The sequence below is a fragment of the Mixophyes fleayi genome, chromosome 4 (genome assembly GCF_038048845.1).
Source record: "Mixophyes fleayi isolate aMixFle1 chromosome 4, aMixFle1.hap1, whole genome shotgun sequence".
Lineage (NCBI taxonomy): Eukaryota > Metazoa > Chordata > Amphibia > Anura > Limnodynastidae > Mixophyes > Mixophyes fleayi.
The window spans coordinates 210,427,502-210,446,599 of NC_134405.1; the positions used below are offsets into that span (position 1 = coordinate 210,427,502).

General features: G+C 40.7%; 1 protein-coding gene across 1 annotated transcript; it reads right to left on the reverse strand.

Annotated features, from left to right (window-relative positions):
- Nucleotides 1-689: 689 nt before the first annotated feature.
- On the reverse strand, nucleotides 690-17,760 carry ARL1 (ARF like GTPase 1). The gene is made up of 6 exons (XM_075209253.1): nucleotides 17,654-17,760; nucleotides 14,012-14,149; nucleotides 5,293-5,374; nucleotides 3,082-3,193; nucleotides 1,704-1,882; nucleotides 690-1,381 (listed from the first exon to the last, which is right to left on the reverse strand). Exons 1-6 carry the CDS (start codon nucleotides 17,655-17,657, stop codon nucleotides 1,351-1,353), a joined length of 546 nt encoding a protein of 181 aa, XP_075065354.1. The 5' UTR covers nucleotides 17,658-17,760; the 3' UTR covers nucleotides 690-1,350.
- Between the last annotated feature and the right edge of the window lie 1,338 nt (nucleotides 17,761-19,098).

Sequence of the window (19,098 nt, forward strand, 5' to 3'; positions counted from 1 at the left end):
CATCAGCAGAAGTAAGCCGCATACACTGTCCTAAACTGATTGCAATAAAAGAAATGCTTAAGAGATAACTGCCCCTGGAAGGAACTTCCTACCAAAGGCAGCCTCCTCAGAGACAGCAAAATCTGCATTGTACAATTTGTGGAATTGACTCTCCCTAGACCAAATATGATGACTTCTCGTGCCACACCAGAAGAGCCCAACTGCCCTAGTTTCACACAATGTAATGCCCAAGTCCAGGACAGGTAAATCCTACAACAGCACACCTCTTTTGAGAGGAGCATTCTGCCTCTTTAGGATCTGGTGGATGCGGAAACAAGGAATTGACCACAAACTTCTGGATGATGCAAGAGCTGGAAACAACCTTAAGCTGAAAAGTTAGCATTGATTCAGGAAAGACAAGGTCAATAAGACAGGGATGCCAAACCATCTGGCTGAAACAATGGCAAGACGAAATCCAGAGGTGCCCAAAAAGGAGTACCCTCAAGTCTTTGAAAAAAGTTTCCAAGGTAGAATCTCAAGAACCTGCAATGGTCGCAAAAGGCTTTCTCACACACATTATGTCTCAATTACAAAGTGTGATGGCCTTTTCACTTAAGAATGATCCCCCTGAATATGGAGAAATGCACTAGTCATGTTAGCTCTCCCCAACACACCTATGGACAGCTGTGACACAGTAAAAAACTAAAAAGTAACCAATATAAATTTAATTTAGAAGCTAAAGCAGGACACCTTCTATACAAAGCCCTGAGGTAAAGGAGGGAGGGATGGAGCAGGAACTCAGGGGTGTTATATTAAAGTAGTAATTTTTTTTAACCAGTGACCTGCCCCCTAATTTTGGGACATAAGCCTACATCTGTTGCCCACCACCTCACTTCCATCACTAAAAGAGAAATGAAGATTCCCAGTTATAAATAGTTATATAGATATATATATTTTTTTTACACAGGTGCACTTGAATAGTGTCTTTACACTGCACAGAGCCATTCATTCAGCTGGGTATAAATCAGAATCAACCAGGCTTTTAAATAAACTTCTCAATTAAGAGAGAAATATATGTGAAAAAAAAATCATATTATCCATTCTCCAAATTACCAGAATCATTAGAAAATAACAAAACAAACTAAACACATGTCAAATAAATTTAAACTACACTACATAACAAACACATCTAATAGCATAGAATGATGCAGTGCTACTGGAGAAGGGTACAAATAAGGAACTTCATTCAAAATATCCATTTTAGTCACTATGGGTCAGGCGGTGCTGGTGAATATATTGTATGTACATCCAGAGGCATTCTTATTGTAGAGTGATGGAAAAAGGATCGAGCAATACAGGATAAGATGCATTTTACTGCCTGCTCTTCAAGGATTCCACCAACCTACAAGACAGGAAAACAAACTTGGTAAGCATGGCACCAAAATGACCAATTTCATCTTAGCCAACTACAGATGCTCTTAACCGTAAAAAAAAAAAGCCAAACTGAACTCGTGCTTCAATTATTTTTTTTTGTCTCATTTCCACAAATAAAAGAAATCATAGGAAAAAAAAAGTTTTAACCCAACGCCTAGTGCCTGTATATGCAATTACGAGCCACCTAGACTTCTTAGCCGTCATTCAGAAGATTGCATGTGGAACGTAACCATGGTTTTTTGTTAGAAGAAAATATTAGATACTGCTTTTGATTACATGTCATTGCTTACCATTCCATTGCTTCATCAAGTCCAGTGCCCTTTGTAGCAGATGTCTTGAAAATCTGCCACTTGCGATCCTTCAAAGCTGGTAAACCCAGTGAATTTGCTACCTCCGTGGGAGTCATTGCTTGTTCCATGTCTTGCTTGTTTGCAAAAACCACAAGAATAGCTTTCTTCAACTCCTCCTCCTAAAATTTTAATATGTAAATGTACTTTCATTTTAAGAATATGCCTTTAAACACATGTAAAATACAAAATTGCATTAAAAACTGATCTGCAACGGATTCAATAATTGGTCTGCTGGAGCGCTGTCTATAATAAGCGCATAAAATGTATTTAAGTACATAAGACAACTAAACACTAATGACTTATTACAGCAGTATTCTCATGTCCCATAAGAGTGGTCAGTAAATATTGACTTTGTATGAGAAAGCTTCCCAGAGCACATTCAGGCCTGAGAAAGTCATCAAAGTGCCTAGCATTAGAATGCATGCTTTTCTTGCATTCTAACACCACATTTGTTCTGTAGTCTGTGCTAAGAGCTTAGTTACCATCAATATAAAGTAAACACCCATGAAGAAAGATAAAAAAAACAAAAAAAAAACAACCTGTCCTGGTTTGCAGACCCTCTCTTCTCCAGCTGCGACCTCAATACTGTTAACTGAGTGTATATAATATTTATACCCCTATAGTTCTAGTTTAACTTTTATTATATAATACACATCACTCGCCCCTCCATCCAGAAAAAACGTACTTACATCCTCTTTCCTGCTTTGCCTGTCAACAACCTCATTAGCAAGTTGATATTTCATAAAACCACCTGTAGAGGCATGTCCATGTCAAAACTGTTAGTAATGCTCTGGTTACACAGCACCTCCCCCCAATCACAAACATGCTGCACGTCTCCTTCAAAAGACTGATACACCTGTGTGGTAAGCTTGGGAAGTAGATAACTTGTTGGCGATTGGTGCATGAACTTCCAATGATCTGTGAAAGAGGAAGGTACAGTGCGAGCAGTGCATGTGGTCTGCTCTGTAAAAACTCAATGCTAAATCGGAGCATGACTAACAGCTCCAACATACACACCTCAATAGGTGGTTCCATGCAGTGCAGGAATGCGAATCAGATCCCTGACAAACAGTATGAAAAACAAAGCGGGCAGGAATTCATGAAAATGAAAAGGAAAAGCACAGTTAAGCAAGCAATATTCAATGGGGTAAAATGGTGTATTGAAATACAATCATTTGACTCGAACATAACTGCTTTCCATTTTTTTAAAGTTAAAATACTCCTTTAACTTTAAAGTTCTTTAAATTATACTTGTTTAACACATTAATGTTACAATTTACAGTATGTAATGCACAATTTTCAATAATTTTAATATTACCTCTAACATAGCAACCAGTTCAGATTTAGAGATTCCAATCCTGTCTCTGTCACAGCTGTCTACTACATAAATTACAGCATCTGTATTGGAATAGTAACAACGCCAATATGGCCTGTAATAGAGCAAACAGGTAAATTATTACACAGCATTTATTATCCATTAGACATGCATGATCTACTGGTTGCACCTTGTCTAATGCATGTTTACTTGTATATTAATTATGTTCCTCTCCTGAAATAAGTGTATAAATTACGTTTGACAGATTGTTGGGGTTTTTTTTTTAACCAATATTGTTAAATCTCCCCTGACCTCTCCCTATCTTGTGTGACCAACTATCACTGCTATTTCCATAGACTTTCAAACATTATTTAAAGCTCATGTAGAAAACAGAGCCTATCATCTTTCCTCCTCTTATAGTCACCACCTCCCTCAAACCTCTCTCACCAACAAAACAATTTCCTCAGTCTCCCAAGCCCGTTGCCCTGGTGCCATCCTTGACTATACACCCTTTACTCCACACATTAATCTCTCCTGCAGTCCTGTTGTGCCCACCTTTGAAATATTACTAGAATTACTAGAACCCTTATCCATTCTCATCTTCTACCTCAAGTACTGCAACCTCCACTTATCTGGCATTACCCTCACTCACTGGTTTCTGCTTCACCCTAAATGCAGCGGTAAGACTGATCTTTTCTCACCACTCAAATCTGCTGTACCACTCTGCAAACCCCTACAATGGGTCCCCAGATTCTTCAGAACCCACTTCAAATGATTTCTGCTCACCTACAAAGCCATCAGCCCGACTACTTCATGTGCATCAAACCTCATCTTGAAATGCACTCCTTCTGCGCACTGCCTCTTCGATGAGACACCACTTATTACAACCTGTAAGACTTTTCTCATACCACTTCCCACCTAGAGAACACCCTACACCCCCCAGCTTTCTAATCTTTAAATACTCTGAAAACCCACCTCTTCATAAGAATCTACACTACTCCCACTGGTACAGCCTTGCTGCTGTTCTAATCTGCACTGTAAATCACACCCCCTAGTATTGTCTTCTCTGCCCTTTTCCCACTAGATTCTAGTGGGAAAAGGGCTCTCATTACCATTTGTTTTCACATCATCATCATCATTTATTTATATAGCGCCAGCAAATTCCGTAGCGCTTAACAATTGGGAACAAACATTGATAAGACAATACTGGGTAATACATACAGACAGAGAGGTAAGAGAACCCTGCTCGAAAGCTTACAATCTACAAATGGCGCAATGTATGTCCCCAATTTATGTATGCCAGTTTCCTGAAAGCCTTTACATAAAAAAAAGGAGGAAAAAAGGAAGAAAGAATTTGGAGAACCTGCATTTAGTGGAAAAGGGATAGTATAGAAAGGGTGAAATAGGAGGCAGAGAAATAAATGTGATTACCAGCAGCATAGAGTTAGTACTGAAAACCACAGGACATTATAATTTTACCAAGAGAGATGTCCAGGGTTCCCTCAAGACTTTGAGGCACCCCAACTAAAAAGTGGCAGAGAGCAGACTATACACCATTGACAGACACACTAAATGTATGGCTAGAAAGACAGATCTGGGAAAGGGTGGGGATTACAAAAAAAAAAGGAGGAGTCACCGAGATCCTTAGAGTAGAGATGTTGGTGGCGGAGAGCAAGGTCATATGTGTTAAAATATGACACAAATTTCAGGACTATTAATAAATAGTAATGAATGACCTTTCACAAATGTGCAAGGCAGATTAATAAAATCAGGTTTAGTGAATTGGGCAGAAACAAGGCTGTAAGAGGACAAGTAGGTGGGAGAAGGAAGAAGGTAGAGAAATTAAGTAGGTCATCCAGTTACATACCAGGTACCCCAGGAGTTTAGAGATAAAAGGAAGAAACAAGGGGGGGTAGTAGGTTGCCCACTTGCCTGGGCAAACTAAGTAATAAGTTAAATAAGTTAAGTTACATTTTCTTAACAATGCATGCAAGAGATTTACAAGAACACTTTACTGAAAATGACATTTATTTCAAAAGTATAAAACTTTTTTATATAACTAATCTATAAAGAGACAGTTATATTTGAGTTCACTGTTCATCATAAACATTTATATAGCGCCAGCAAATTCCGTAGCGCTTTACAATTGACATTTAATATTACACCGACTGCGTAGCTACTTGCAAACGATGCCAAATATAGATTGATAATTACCTGATACTTGTTTGTCCTCCTAAGTCCCATACTTGAAATTTTAGATTCTTGTAAGTCACCGTTTCAACATTAAAACCAATTGCTGGAAAGAAATATTAATTTTATTCATTATGCTCAGCAGTTAATTTCAAGTCCAGAGTCACATTCTGAATCCAATAAAAACACTTAAGAGTTTATAATGACAAATATGTACCAATTGACAAAGCGATTTTTTTAAATTGAGTGGCGATTTATAATAAGACTCTTTCATGTTTAATGCTAGATAGTCTCACAATTATTATACTTTATTAACATTTTGACAACACCTATATTTGCAGAACCCTCCCTACACTTTAACTAGATTGCTGTATGAACTTCATTTTCTATAGATGTGTGTCATTTATTTTGTTGCTGTTTAAAGTACATTTGGCTCTCTAATATTTTGTGCTGTGAATGTTCTAATGCTCTGAGGCTATTTGTTGATCAAGCCATGCAAGGCCCTATTCATTAAGGAGAGCAAAACAAAAATGAAGAGTAAATTTGCTCTTGGACAAACCATGTTATAATGCATGGGGTGCAAATTAGTTCATTATTTTGTACATAAGGAAAAAGAGGATTTTATTCTTGCGATAAATCCGTTTCTCTGATTTTATCTGGGGACACTGCTACCATGGTGTTGTATAAGGGGAGCGTGGAGTTGGCATTTAACTACTTAACTTGTTTAATGTATCAATGCTGACAGACCCCTCCCCTCTGCAACCCCCTGTAGCTCCTCAGTTTAATTATAAAGCCCCAAGGAAGATAGGGAGAACATACAGCAGAAGGGAGGAAACGCAGTGTCCCCCAGATGGAATCGGAGAAACTGATTTTTCGTAAGCATAAAAATCCTCTTTCATCCTATCTGGGGGACACTGCTACCATGGGGACATCCAAAAAGCAGACCCCCTAAGGGCGAGACTACTCTGACAGCACGGCACGTAGAGCACTGCGGCCAAACTGGCGTCTGTAGACGCAAAGACATGGAATTGATAGAATTTTGTAAAAAGTATGGACTATGGACCAAGGACCAGGTGGCTGCTCTGCAAAGTTGGTCTGCTGAGGCCCCATTTCTCGCTGCCCAGGATGCCCCCACCGAACAGGTAGAATGGGCAGTAAGTCGAACTGACATCGGCCTGTTAGCATTGATGTAAGCCTGCCTAATGGTTGCAGTAATCCACCTTGCAATGGATTGCTTTGAGGATGGCCATCCTGTTTTATGGAAATCAAAGAAAGAAAGAATCTGTGCGTCGAATGTGAGAAGTCGTCCTTACATAAATTCAGAGCACTGTTCACATCCAAACATTTCATCAAATTTTGTTCGGAAGTCGTCGCCCCCTACTGACACACTGGAACCACAATCTCTTGGTTCATGTGAAAAGCCGAAACCACCTTCAGTACGAAGGAATAGTCCATAAAACTGGTCTGCTCTCATGAAAAGCTCACACACGAAAGGGCTCCTAACTAACACTCTACTAGCAGATGCAATTAACAAAAGAAACGCTACTTTCTATGTTAAGAACCTTAGATCAGCTGAAAGCAACGGTTCAAAACTAGGCCTCTTAAGCATATCGAGTACCGGGTTGCCGTAGGCGGGACATAAGGCGGTTGGATATGCCAGACTCCCTGCAGAAATGTATTAATATCCTGCATGTCAGCCAATCGAAGGTGAAAAAACCCGAAAGGACTGATATTTGTACTTTTAAAGAGCCCAAACGGAGACCTGCATCCAGGCCATCTTGGAGGAAAGCCAGAAGACAGGGGAAGACGAAAAGATGACGTATGGAAGGGCCGATTCTCACACCATCTGATAAGTACGCCAGATGCGGTGGTAGATACAAGCCAAAACTGGCTTACGAGCTTCGCAACAGCATGTTCACAACTCTAGGAGAGAATCCTCTAGACTGCCAAAGGCTGGCTTTAACAGCCATGCCAGGTCCTGATGTTAGAATGAACCCTGGAGAAGGAGGTTGTCTCGCAGTGGTAGACGCACTCCTTGACCTACTGCCATTGAGATAATGTCTGCATACCATACTCTCCGCGTCAAGGCGGGAGCCACCAGTATCACTGGGAGTCCCCCATCTTTCTCTTCTAAGAACGCAGTGAATCAGGGGTATGGGTGGGAACAGATATCCCAACCGGAAGCCCCAGAGCATTGTCATGATGCTGTTGGTTACTGCCAGGGGGTCCCTTGCCCTTGCGCAAAATCATGGGACCTTCCTATTGTGCCTTAACGCCATGAGGTTTAGGTCCAGGAGACCCCATCTCCGAATCAGCGACTGGAAGGCCTCCGGATGGAGTGACCACCCCCGCCGGCATCACTGCATGACGGCTTAAATAATCTGCCTCCCAGTTTTGGATGCCTGAGAGGAGCACCGATGAGATCGAGGGGACATTCTGTTCCACCCAGGCGAAGATCTGTGCTGCCATTGCCATTTCTCCTGCACTTCTGGTTCCGTCCTGTCTGTTGACATAGGCCACTGCTGTGGTACTGTAGGATTGTAACCTGACCGGAAAACCCAGAAGCATGGTCTGGGCGCCTCGAAGAGCCATTAGCATGGCCTTCAACTCCAGAATCTTGATAGACAGGAAAAACTCCTGAGTCGACCAAAGGCCTTGAAGACGGTAAGTGAAGGGCCACAGCCCCCCACCCCTTCAAGCTGGCGCCTGTGGTCCCTATGATCCAGGACCATGGGGCAAATGACCTGCCTACCTCTAGGTGATCCTGGACCAACCACCACTAAAGAGGCACCCTCGCTTTGGGAAGGCAAACATATCCTCCGACGTTCCAATTGCAGGTGGGAACCTGACCACTTTGTTAAGAGGTCCCACTGGAAGCAGCGGGAATGGAACAGACTGTAAGGAATTGTCTCGAAGGTCGACACCATCTTCCCTAGGAGACACGTGTATAAGCGAATGGTTGAACTGGGAGTGGCCAGTACCCGTGCAGTTACTTCTCGTAACGACCTGACCTTCTCCTCCGGGAGAAACACATTTTGTTCCCTGGTGACAATGATGAGCCCAGGAAGGTCATCCGCTGGCAGGGAACCCATTTTGATTTTTTTAGGTTTATGAACCATCCATGGTGCTCCAGGATCCTGATGGTAAGAGTCAGATGCTGTTGTAACAGATTCGCTGATGTGGTCTTGATGAGGAGGTCGTCTAAGTATGGCATTATTTTGACCCCTCTGGAACAAAGACATGCCGCCATTGCAGACATGATTTTTGTGAAGACTGAACACTGTGGAAAGGCCGAAGGGGAGTGCCCGGAAATAGTAGTGGGCAATCCTACCGTAAATCTGAGAAGTGACTGCTGTCCCTCCCAAATGGGGAGAGGAAGGCAAGCGTCCTTTATATCTATTGACGCTAAAAATTTGCCTGCCTCCAGTCCATTGATTATTGATCGGAGCGACTCCATGCGAAATCTGTCCACCTGTAGGTGTAGATTTAACATTTTTAAATTTAAAATGGGTCGGAATGATCCAACCGGCTTTGGGAGCAGAAACAGATTTGAATAGAACCCTTGTCTCTTCTGGTTGTCTGGTACCGTGCAAATGACTCCTGCAGAAAGAAGAGAAGTCACACAAAGCCGCATTGCCAGTCTTCTTTCTGGATCGCGGGGTAAAGATGTTGCAAAGAAACAACGAGGGGCTGGACCCGACAGGACTATCATGTATCCTCTCGTCATTGATCCCGCAAATCGAAAGGTCTTGGGAGGACGCTATCCACTGTGTCCCTGAACATACTCAACCCCCCCCCCCCCACTCCTGCTGTTGCAAGAAGGGGTGGACGACAGTCAGGATGCTGGTTTTTCCCAGAACGTTGGCGGACGGGCGTCTCATAGAAAGGGAAGACCTACCTCTATAAGAGTGTCCCCTGCTACCTGTTGTTCTGCATCTACTCGTCTGACCTCTAGCAAAAGGAGCCTACCCGTAAGGGCTGCCGAAAAGAACATTTACTGGAAGAGGAGTACTTTTGCCACCTGTGGCCTGGCAAATGATACTGCCCAAGTCAGGCCCAAACATTGCGCCTGAAAAGGGTAATGTTTCAAGCGATGTCTTAGATTCTGTATCTGCGTCCCAGGACCTCAGCCATAGGGTCCTTCTAGCTGCCACCGCCGAATCCGATACGGAGGACGAAATAGAGGCTGCATTCTGAACCGCCTCATATAAGTATCCAAATGCCTCCTTCAGATGCAGGGCAAGGGGAAGCAATTTGAAATCCTGTAATCCCTCAGCAACCCATTCTGCCCATGTTTCCATCGCTCTGGCAACCCTTGCCGATGAAAACATGGGTCTGAAAGAGGTGCCTATCGCTACATCGACTGATTTAAATGACCTTCGACCTTGAGGTCAGTGGCATCCTGCAGGGCCGCTGTTGCGTAGTGTGACAAGCTAAGCAAGCTACCGGAGTGTCAACCTTTGGGATCTGTTCCCAGCGGGCCAGATAGTCTTCCTGTAACGGGTACAGGGTAAGGAATCTCCTTGGAATAGTAAACTTCCAGTCCGGCTGTTTCTGCGATGTCTTAATTCCAGACAATGGAAAACGGATGGCGCATCTTCTCATTTTTTTTTTAAAAGACCCTGTTCCGAAGATTTGGGTTTATTTAAATCCATAAAATCCAGGGCTTGTCTGACTACCAAGACCAGATCGTCAAAGCCCTGATATTTAGGAGATTCTTCCAGGTCCACGATCTGCGCAGAATCTGAGCCAAAAATAGGTTCATTCTCCTCTTCTGATGATCTCTCAGAATCAGAGAGGGATAGGAAAGGATTTGCAGAACGAAGCCTCTTATTTCTAGAGATTATAGGTCTTGGTGCTTCTAAAAAGCGGTTTAATCTATCTAGGCCTCTTACAAAGGATGAGGATCAGACTGGTTCTCCAGAGAAGGGCCTAGGGTAGTGAGAGAGGATTATGAACCCGCCAAAGCCACTTCAGATGTCCCCGGTGGTCACTGGCATCCCTGTTGTCATAGGGAAGTCAGTTCCCTATGACAACAGGGCGGCGGGGGGGAGAATCACCCTCTACACAGCTAACACAAGACCACAACCCTCTGACCAACATTGCCACACACACAGCCCACTCAATACTTTTGCATTCTAGCTGGTCCATTGTGCAATATGATGTAGCACATGCCCTTGTGTTTCAAATTCCCATTGTCCTATAGACTGTAAGCTTGCGAGCAGGGTTCTCTTACTTCTCTGTCTGTCTGTCTGCATTACCCAGTATTGTCTTATTAATGTTTGTTCCCAATTGTAAAGCGCTACGGAATTGGCTGGCGCTATATAAACGTTGAGGATGAGAACAGCAGAAACCGCTGTTAGCTCCATAGGCTTAGTAAGCAGGTGGACCAGCGTAGTAACCGCCTGCGCCAGAGAAGATGTCCATGCAGATTCGTCTGGTATTGGTAGTACATTAGTCTGGGCCTGCGTAGTGTGTGTCCCCAAGTCACAGTCAGTACAAAGTGCCCCCGGGTCCTTTTGTCCAATTGGCAACTTAACTATACATTAACATGTGAAATATTTTGTAAGCGGTGCTTTACCTTATCAGACATATTATGTAAGAGGAAAAAACATTGAAGCAATAGAAATTCAGTCACACAAGATATAGCTTGAATAAATACAAGCATACTAACTAATCTAAGGCAGCCAACTTAAATTTTTTCATATTGCTTGTTACGAAGATACAACTTTGTGTAAGTAGAATACAATATTTTTTTAATCTACTTGCAATACATTATCTATATATTTATATCCAATATGAATATAAAGGTATATATTATTGGTACTTAGCCTTCCAGCTAAGCCAGATATGCAGGAGAGGAGTCAGTCAGCAGTGTCCCTGATGTGATCACTGAGGAGAGTCTGCTGTCTTCCCGAGTAATCTCTTGGCACGCAGATGGGACAATCCAAGAGTGCAATACGAGGTGGGGGGGACCTCTACATACCTTAGCATTTCCTGATCCTAAAATCGGTGGCTATTTTCCTATTATTTTAAACAGCCCACCGCCCGTGTATCCTCCATTCTCCTTCCCAGACAAGTTCCTGCAGCTTAGACAAGATCCCCCCCCCCCTTATTTCTCTGAGGGTAGTACTTGGTATGACCCAGCAAGATGGCGCCCGCCATTGCCCAAGTACCGGCGCTCTATGCCTGTCAAGGCAGCACCGATATGTCAGGAGGCTGTCAGTGCGACAGCCGCTTCATTAAGCCGCTTGTCAGCACTGAAACACTGCAAGCGCTGTCAGTGAGCCACCCGGCTCTCACAAGACAGTGTAGTGTGGCTGCGTACAAAGGAGCGTGTTCTCTCTCTAGAATACACTACTCGAGTAATAGAGAACAGTAACAAAAATAAAAGGAATAAAATAAATCAAAGTAAAAAGCTATGCTAGCACAAAAATTTAGTCCAACTCCCTTGGGCACTTAATCTAAGTCAGGCTTTGCTAACCTGTGGCACTCCAGGTGTTGTGAAATTACAAGTCCCAACATATATAGCAGCTTATTGCTGGAAAGGTATGTTGGGACTTGTATTTTCACAACACCTGGAGTGCCACAAGTTAGCCAAGCCTGATCTAAACTGAAGAGCTACAGGGGGTTGCAGAGGGGAGGGGTCTGTCAGCATTGATACATTAAACAAGTTAAGTAGTTAAATGCCAACTCCACGCTCCTATCATACAACCCAATGGTAGCAGTGTCCCCCAAATAGGATGAAAGAAATACTGGCTGCTTTTTCATGTAGCACACAAATACTTGATAGCTTTATTTTTACACTGAAATTTAAAGTTGATCTAGGACATGCCTTACACCAACTATAAATCTGTCATCACATTTTAAATTTCCTCTAATGCAACATATTTTTGCCAAGGATCAAATTTACTCTTTTTTTTTTTTTGCAGAAAACAAACGGCATTTTCAGATAAATCTTCAACCCATGAGATCTCCATTAGGTATGACATTTAGTGATGGAATTGTCAGTCTGACTATAATGTGCATAGTCTTTATATTTTCATTATTCTTAAGGTAGGACTTACTTTTACTTGCTACTCAACCTACAACTCAAACCCTGACCCTCAATTAACAAAGATTCCCTTACAATGGCCTCAGAATCAGTAAATGACAAGTAACATTGGTGTTAATGGCTAGGAAATATAAAAGCTATAGATTCCTTTGCTCTGACATGAAAACCTGACACTATGTAACACAAAAATATATGTGTAGTATACAGGGCCTTTAAAATTAAGTTTTGATACTGGAAAATTGGGTTCTCAGTTCCATTCTAAGAAGAACAAAAGAAGTGTCTTACATTTTTGAGGATAGACTACATTTCAAATAAATTGAAATGATTAATTCCCAAGTAAACAGCTATTTTGTCCACATTGGCAGGACAGGTTATTAATATTTTAAGATTAATTTGGTTAAAATTGAGGGTTAGAGGGGCGGCATTTTTGTTTCACGCACCAGGTGCTAAAATTTTAAGTTACACCTCTGCTGTTAGATAACCAGCATTATCTACCCAGTGTCTGCATTCTGACCTTTCTGTACGAGCACAAACAGGACCAGTACAGATAAAGCAGCTGCCCAAGGAGCAGGAAAACATGGGAAATCAATTTACGCACCAAACACACGCAATGTCTTTTCTTCCACTATCAGAAAAGCAGCTGGAGCCCTTATCTTCTGAATATTCACCCCCCTATATGTGCCACCTCCTCAAACACCTTTAAAATATGGAACACATTAAAGGGGTATTCCACCGCTCAAGTCGCAGGAGTAGTTTGCATTCGGATAGGAGTTGCATGCAAACACATTCATTGGCATAAAGTCCAAACATGAATCAGACCCTTAAATGTTAGCGTTTTATTTGGTAATGGTCAATTAGCTTAGGGACTCCAGGCTATTTTACAGGAACAACTGGGGTAGTTCAAGTTTTGCAGATTCCACACCCATAGCAGCACCAGCCCTACACTAACTAGCTTGAGTTTAGTGTTCACCAAGACAAGAGGCCACCATGCTCATGGGTCTCCCTGTTTTAGTAGAAACTAGCCCAGGTTGTCCGCTGCTGGGCTGGTTGAGGATTTGTGGATTTATTTATTAGAGGAGCTGCTCTTCCCATCCATTTCACTGGGGTTTTCAGAAGGTGAACTACCTGTAAAAACACCACTGAACTGGAGGGAAAAATGGTCCATGCACGCACAAAAGGTTTTTTTGTCTACTCATTTATCTTAGTGTCTGAAACCAGTTAATTTATTTTTGACAATTTCAACAGCAATTTACTAAATCGATCTATAATAGATTACTCTATTCCATACTTAACACTGTAGACATAGCTGACATTTTTCAGTTGTGATAAATTCTAATTATATACACAGATACATTCTTAAGGATGGATTATATTTCCCAAATATGAATAAGATAGAATGTTAACTTCTTGAGGGTTATAAGCATCCATGTTACAGAGCTGGTTTCATTCACAATTGCATTTATTTCTCTTTTATATGCATACATGTATACGGCAAGGCTTTATCGTAACTTTATGACCAGCTAACATAACTTTCTTTATTCAAGGAGCTTTATACCTCATGCTTCTAAAGGTAAAATACGCTACTAGTTATAGTAAAATCTAATGAATGCTCCCTAAATCACTTTAGATACCCATATATGCTTATGGGTTTACTATAAGTGAAAGGATCAGCATTTAAAATACACATACTTGGAATTGTAGTGACAACTTCTCCTACTTGTAACCGGTAAAGAATTGTGGTTTTTCCAGCTCCGTCTAGACCAAGAATCAAAATCCTCATCTCCCGAGTTCCAAATAAACTGGAAAAGATGCTGGAAAAAAAGTTCCCTGAAAATAGAGAAATGTGTTGAGTGTCAGTCACTGTAATACTAGATGCAGTGAGCTACATTCCAGACAGCCCCGCATTATATAATATTAAACATACGGCTTTAAATGACCATTAATGTTAGGTTGACAATTATTGTAAGAGAAAGGAAAAGGAGTGATATTAATGCACCAGTTTCTTCGTAATTTAAATATAAGTAATGTTCCTGTTAATTCCCTGAAAATTCTATTTATAATTCTCTATGCAAATTTATCCAGGAATGCACAAAGGGGAGGTGCTACTAAACTAGAATATACAAAGGGGTTGATGAGTAAGAAGTTAATTTATGTAGTGTACTTGGCAGGTATTGTTACTTTTATTGATTATATTTTTAGTATCTATTCAATTATTTTTATATCCGTCTATGTAATATCATGGAATATTTGTCTTCACTCTGCAGAAAGAGGGATCTATATGTTGTGTGTATTCTAATCTAGTTGGATTGCAAATGCAGTATATTTGTCGTCCTTACTATAATATCTATATCATATCTTGTTGATAGCATTACACTTTAGCAACCTTCTTGATATCTATATTACTCTGCCATTTATTCCGCGTTCACAGAAAGAAGCTTAAAATGCTTAGCGCTATTATCGAACAGACTTGGAATCTAAGCTAATCATACAGATAGAATAATCAGCTTTTCTGACAATTCTTCACAAGCATCCCGGATACATAAAAGGCAAGCTCACAGACATCATTAAGCATGCTATTTTTTTTTTTTTTTTCTGCAATCATGACTGGTTACAGAATAGGGAACAGAGAGTTGTGATAAATGGAACATTTTCTAATTGGTCAAAAGTTTTAAGTGGAGTACCTCAGGGTTCTGTGCTGGGGCCACTCCTTTTAAATATATTTATTAATAACCTTGGTGATGGTTTAAAGAGTAAAGTTTCCAGTTTTGCAGAGGACACTAAACTCTGTAAGGTAATAAAATCAGAGCAAGATGTAGCTTCTCTACAGAGGCACTTAAATAAACTGGAGGATTGGGCGGCCAAATGGAATATGAGGTTTAACATAGATAAATGTACGGTTATGCCTTTAGGGATCAAAATCAAGAACACAATCTATAAATTAAATGGGATTAATTTAGGGGAATCTATAATGGAAAATGATTTGGGAGTGCTAGTAGACAGTAGACTTAGCAACAGTGCTCAATGTCAAGCAGCAGCTGCAAAAGCAAATAAAGTATTGGCATGCATAAAAAGGGACATAGATGCAATGGAAGACCTCATCTTGAATATGGAGTACAGTTCTGGGCACCACTCTATATAAAATATATTTTGGAACTAGTAAGGGTTCAGAGAAGGGCGACAAAATTGTTAAAGGATATGGAGTCATTAAGTTATTAGCCAGTTTAGGCATCTAAGAGGAGATATGATTACTATGTACAAATACAATAAGGGTCAATACAGAGAACTGTCATGGGAACTTTTTACTCCAAGGACTATACACAGGGATATACATGCAGTCACCCCCTAAGGTTAGAGGAGAGGAAGTTTCACAACCAGCAAAGGAAGTGGTTCTTTACAGTAAGGGCAGTCAAGATATGGAATTCACTGCCAGGGAAGGTTATGATGGTAGATTCAATAGATGGGGCATATTCAATTGACGGTGGGATCGCCGAAAATCCCGCTCTCTAAAAATATTACCGTTAATACGGTAATTACTCGCTGAATTTCAGCTCTAGCTGAAATCCAGCGCGTAAATTACCGTATTAACGGTATTTACGCGCAGGATTACCGTATTAACGGTAATATTTTTAGAGCGCGGGGTTTTCGCCGATCCCGCCGTCAATTGAATATGCCCCGATATGTCTAAAAAAGGGTTAGACATTTTTTTTAGCAGAAAAATGTATCCAAGGATGCGACCATTAATTAAAATGAAGGATAGTAGTGGATATAGGGAAAAAAAAATAGGACTGCAATATTGGGTCTGGACCGATTGAAACAGATTGGCGGTTGCTTAATCTAGATCAATTTCAAATATAAGTGAGGGATCGCAGGAGATCCAAAATAGGTTGAACTTGATGGACTGGTGTCTTTTTGCAACCTCATCAACTATGTTAAGACATAAATAGTAGAGTAATATAGATATTGAAATGCTAAGGATACTATGGAAAATATAATAAGGACCACAAATATAATCCATTTGTAATCCAATTAGATTAAAATACACACAGAATACAGATCTCTATTTCTCCAGAGCGAGGTTAACCATTAAAGTTCCTGATATTACATAGGAAGAGAAGTATTGAATGCACAATAAAGAACAGAACTAATATAATCTGTATTTTATTTTCTGATTAGTAGTTTTATAAAGTCACTACTATTGGAACTGTATTAACTTTAGATAACTATCATAAATTGTATATAGGAAGGTATAATTCACACAGTATTCAAATTTTAAAAACACAAATACTAACACATTTTAAATTATTCGCTGGTTTGAGATATATATATATATATATATATATATATATATTTTTTTTTTAATGGATCAATAAAGGCTGTGTTTTATTGCTGTAGTGTAGGAAACAGAACCGAAGATTTAAAAATATAATAAAAAACCCTATCAAGTGCAGTACATAAATTAACATCATACTCCTCAACCCCTATGTACAATTACCGTAATTTAAGAACCTATTACATAATTGTAGTCAAGGCTCCATGCATACAATTTCTAAATTATGACATTCTATAGGTTAAAATAGAACCTACTTACATGCATTATCAACCATTTTCAAGTAGTAAAAAAAAAAATTATCTAAGAGTCCAAATAATTTAGAGAACTAAGTAGACATATTAGGAGAACCTTATTTTACTTGACTACAATAATCAGAAGAATAAGATTGTTTGCTACATGCAGAAATCAATGTGCCCCAAACTGGATTACCTATTTAATATCTATGCACCAGATAATGTACAACTCTAGTATCAGTTTAAAAATGATCTTGTACAAAACTTTCCATAGCTGTCCTCAGGGTAAAATTAACAGTTTAGATTGTGTCAAGGGCTGACATTTAAATTAGATGATGATGAAAGCACTGTCACCTTTTTATTGTTGCTAGGCCAGTACCATCAGACTTGAGCGCTATTCTAGCCAGGGAGATCGAGCTGGTTACATTAGTATGGAGTGTGCAATGTGGAAACTGTATGCAGTAGCATTTTGTCGCTGGAATAAGACTATATAAAACACCAGCAGCCCGTTGCCATAAAGCAAAATGACCAATGTACAACAGAAGAGTCAATAAACTAAAACGACTGCCCTCAAAACTAACTACCGGTATATAAAAATACAAAGTTGTATTCGCTCTCTATAAGGAGTTGGTGTAGACGGATACACAACCAGGAGCACTATAACATCATCCATGCACATGGTGGTTACATTACAGTAAACTCTGTAGCTGGATGAACCCCACATACACTCCCGCTGTATAAAGTTGTATCTATACGGAGCATTCTCACCCATGTTGCCCGGAGAAGCAGCCTGGCCGGGCTCTGCTGTTACTGCTGCTACAGATGGTCACTCCCGGAAGCGCAGTTCACAGCTCCACGTCACATGGAAACCTGACTGTGCATTTTACTTACAAGATTCGACACAAAGTGACGCCCTATGTTGTTAATAGCTAATTAGATACAAAATTAAAACAATATGCGGATAGATACTTCTCTGATCTGTGCAGGGGAAGGGAGCCCTGCCTCTTTCCCTGCTGTCTTGCTAATATATTTTTATATTTTCTTTCTCTAGCGAATGTGCAGACAGCCTTAATGGGCTGTCAATGTGTGTTGTACTGACAACGTAGAGTCAGTTAGTTGCAGGACAGGTAGAGCCTGTTCCTCTTTATGCAACATTTACAACAAAATGGGGCGTAGGGATTTCAAATATAGGCTTTATATAGTTTTGTGTGCATTAATGGAATTATAAGAATGGAGTCTAACTTATTAGAGTTGCCAACTGCGCCTAATTTCCAGGGACTGTTCCAGGGTTTAATTATTTGTCCCAAAAAGTGTACCTATTTATCAGTATTGACAGGGAGCACAATACAATTTTTTTAATGGATGTAATTTTAACTTGTATTCTTATTCTTTTTGATGTATAAATTCTCATTTAGGGGCATATTTAACAAGGACCGCAAAACATGAAAAATAGTTTTCAATCTTTATAGCATTGATAAGGATTGAACTATTTCTTATATTTATGAAAAACCTTCCCAGGAACAGCAGTTCCGAAAAACTGCTGTTGTTAAGTGCAAAACTTATTTACCACTGCCTCTTCACTTCCGAAGAAGTTTGCAATCCACTGGGGTCCTCTTCTCACTGCAGTGCGCATGGGCTGACTGAAAAACTCGGGTATGCGCACAAACAGCCCTGCAATTCCCTGTTGCAGAGAGCGAGCGGGTGAGACAGTGGGATCATGTGATCCCTCCACACATGCGCTGTGAAGCTATGCTCTTCGGAACAGAGCTAAACAGTTGAAAATGTACGGCAGCCTGAGCTGGCGTACATTACCCATACTTGTCAACTTCTAGTTGGCGTTTGGGAGCTGCTGGGGGGAGGTGGGCATGCGGGGGGCGGGGCTCCAAAAATCACGTCATTTTGTACGCGCCCCTGATTCCCTGAGAATCGTGGCATTTTGGACTGGGTCTGCAATACTCTCTCTACCGGAGAGTATGGCAGACCCACCCGGAATCCGGGAGTCTCGCGGACATTCCAGGAGAGTTGGCAAGTATGACATTACCATAGGTGTTAAAGTATTTTCAAAACTTTGCGGTATATAGCGGTCCCCATAGACATCTATGGGGACTGCTATGTATTTTAAAAAAAATGCAAAGCAGCAGATATCTATGATATGTGTTGATAGATTAGGAAAATACTTAAATATGCGTCCATTTCCCGAAAACAGCTGTTTT

Coding starts and splice junctions, on each gene's coding strand:
- ARL1 (XM_075209253.1), bottom strand. Junction 3,194..5,292: donor GGAGGACAAACAAGTATCAG/GTAATTATCAAT, acceptor GCTCTATTACAG/GCCATATTGGCGTTGTTACT. Junction 1,382..1,703: donor CTTGATGAAGCAATGGAATG/GTAAGCAATGAC, acceptor CCTGTCTTGTAG/GTTGGTGGAATCCTTGAAGA.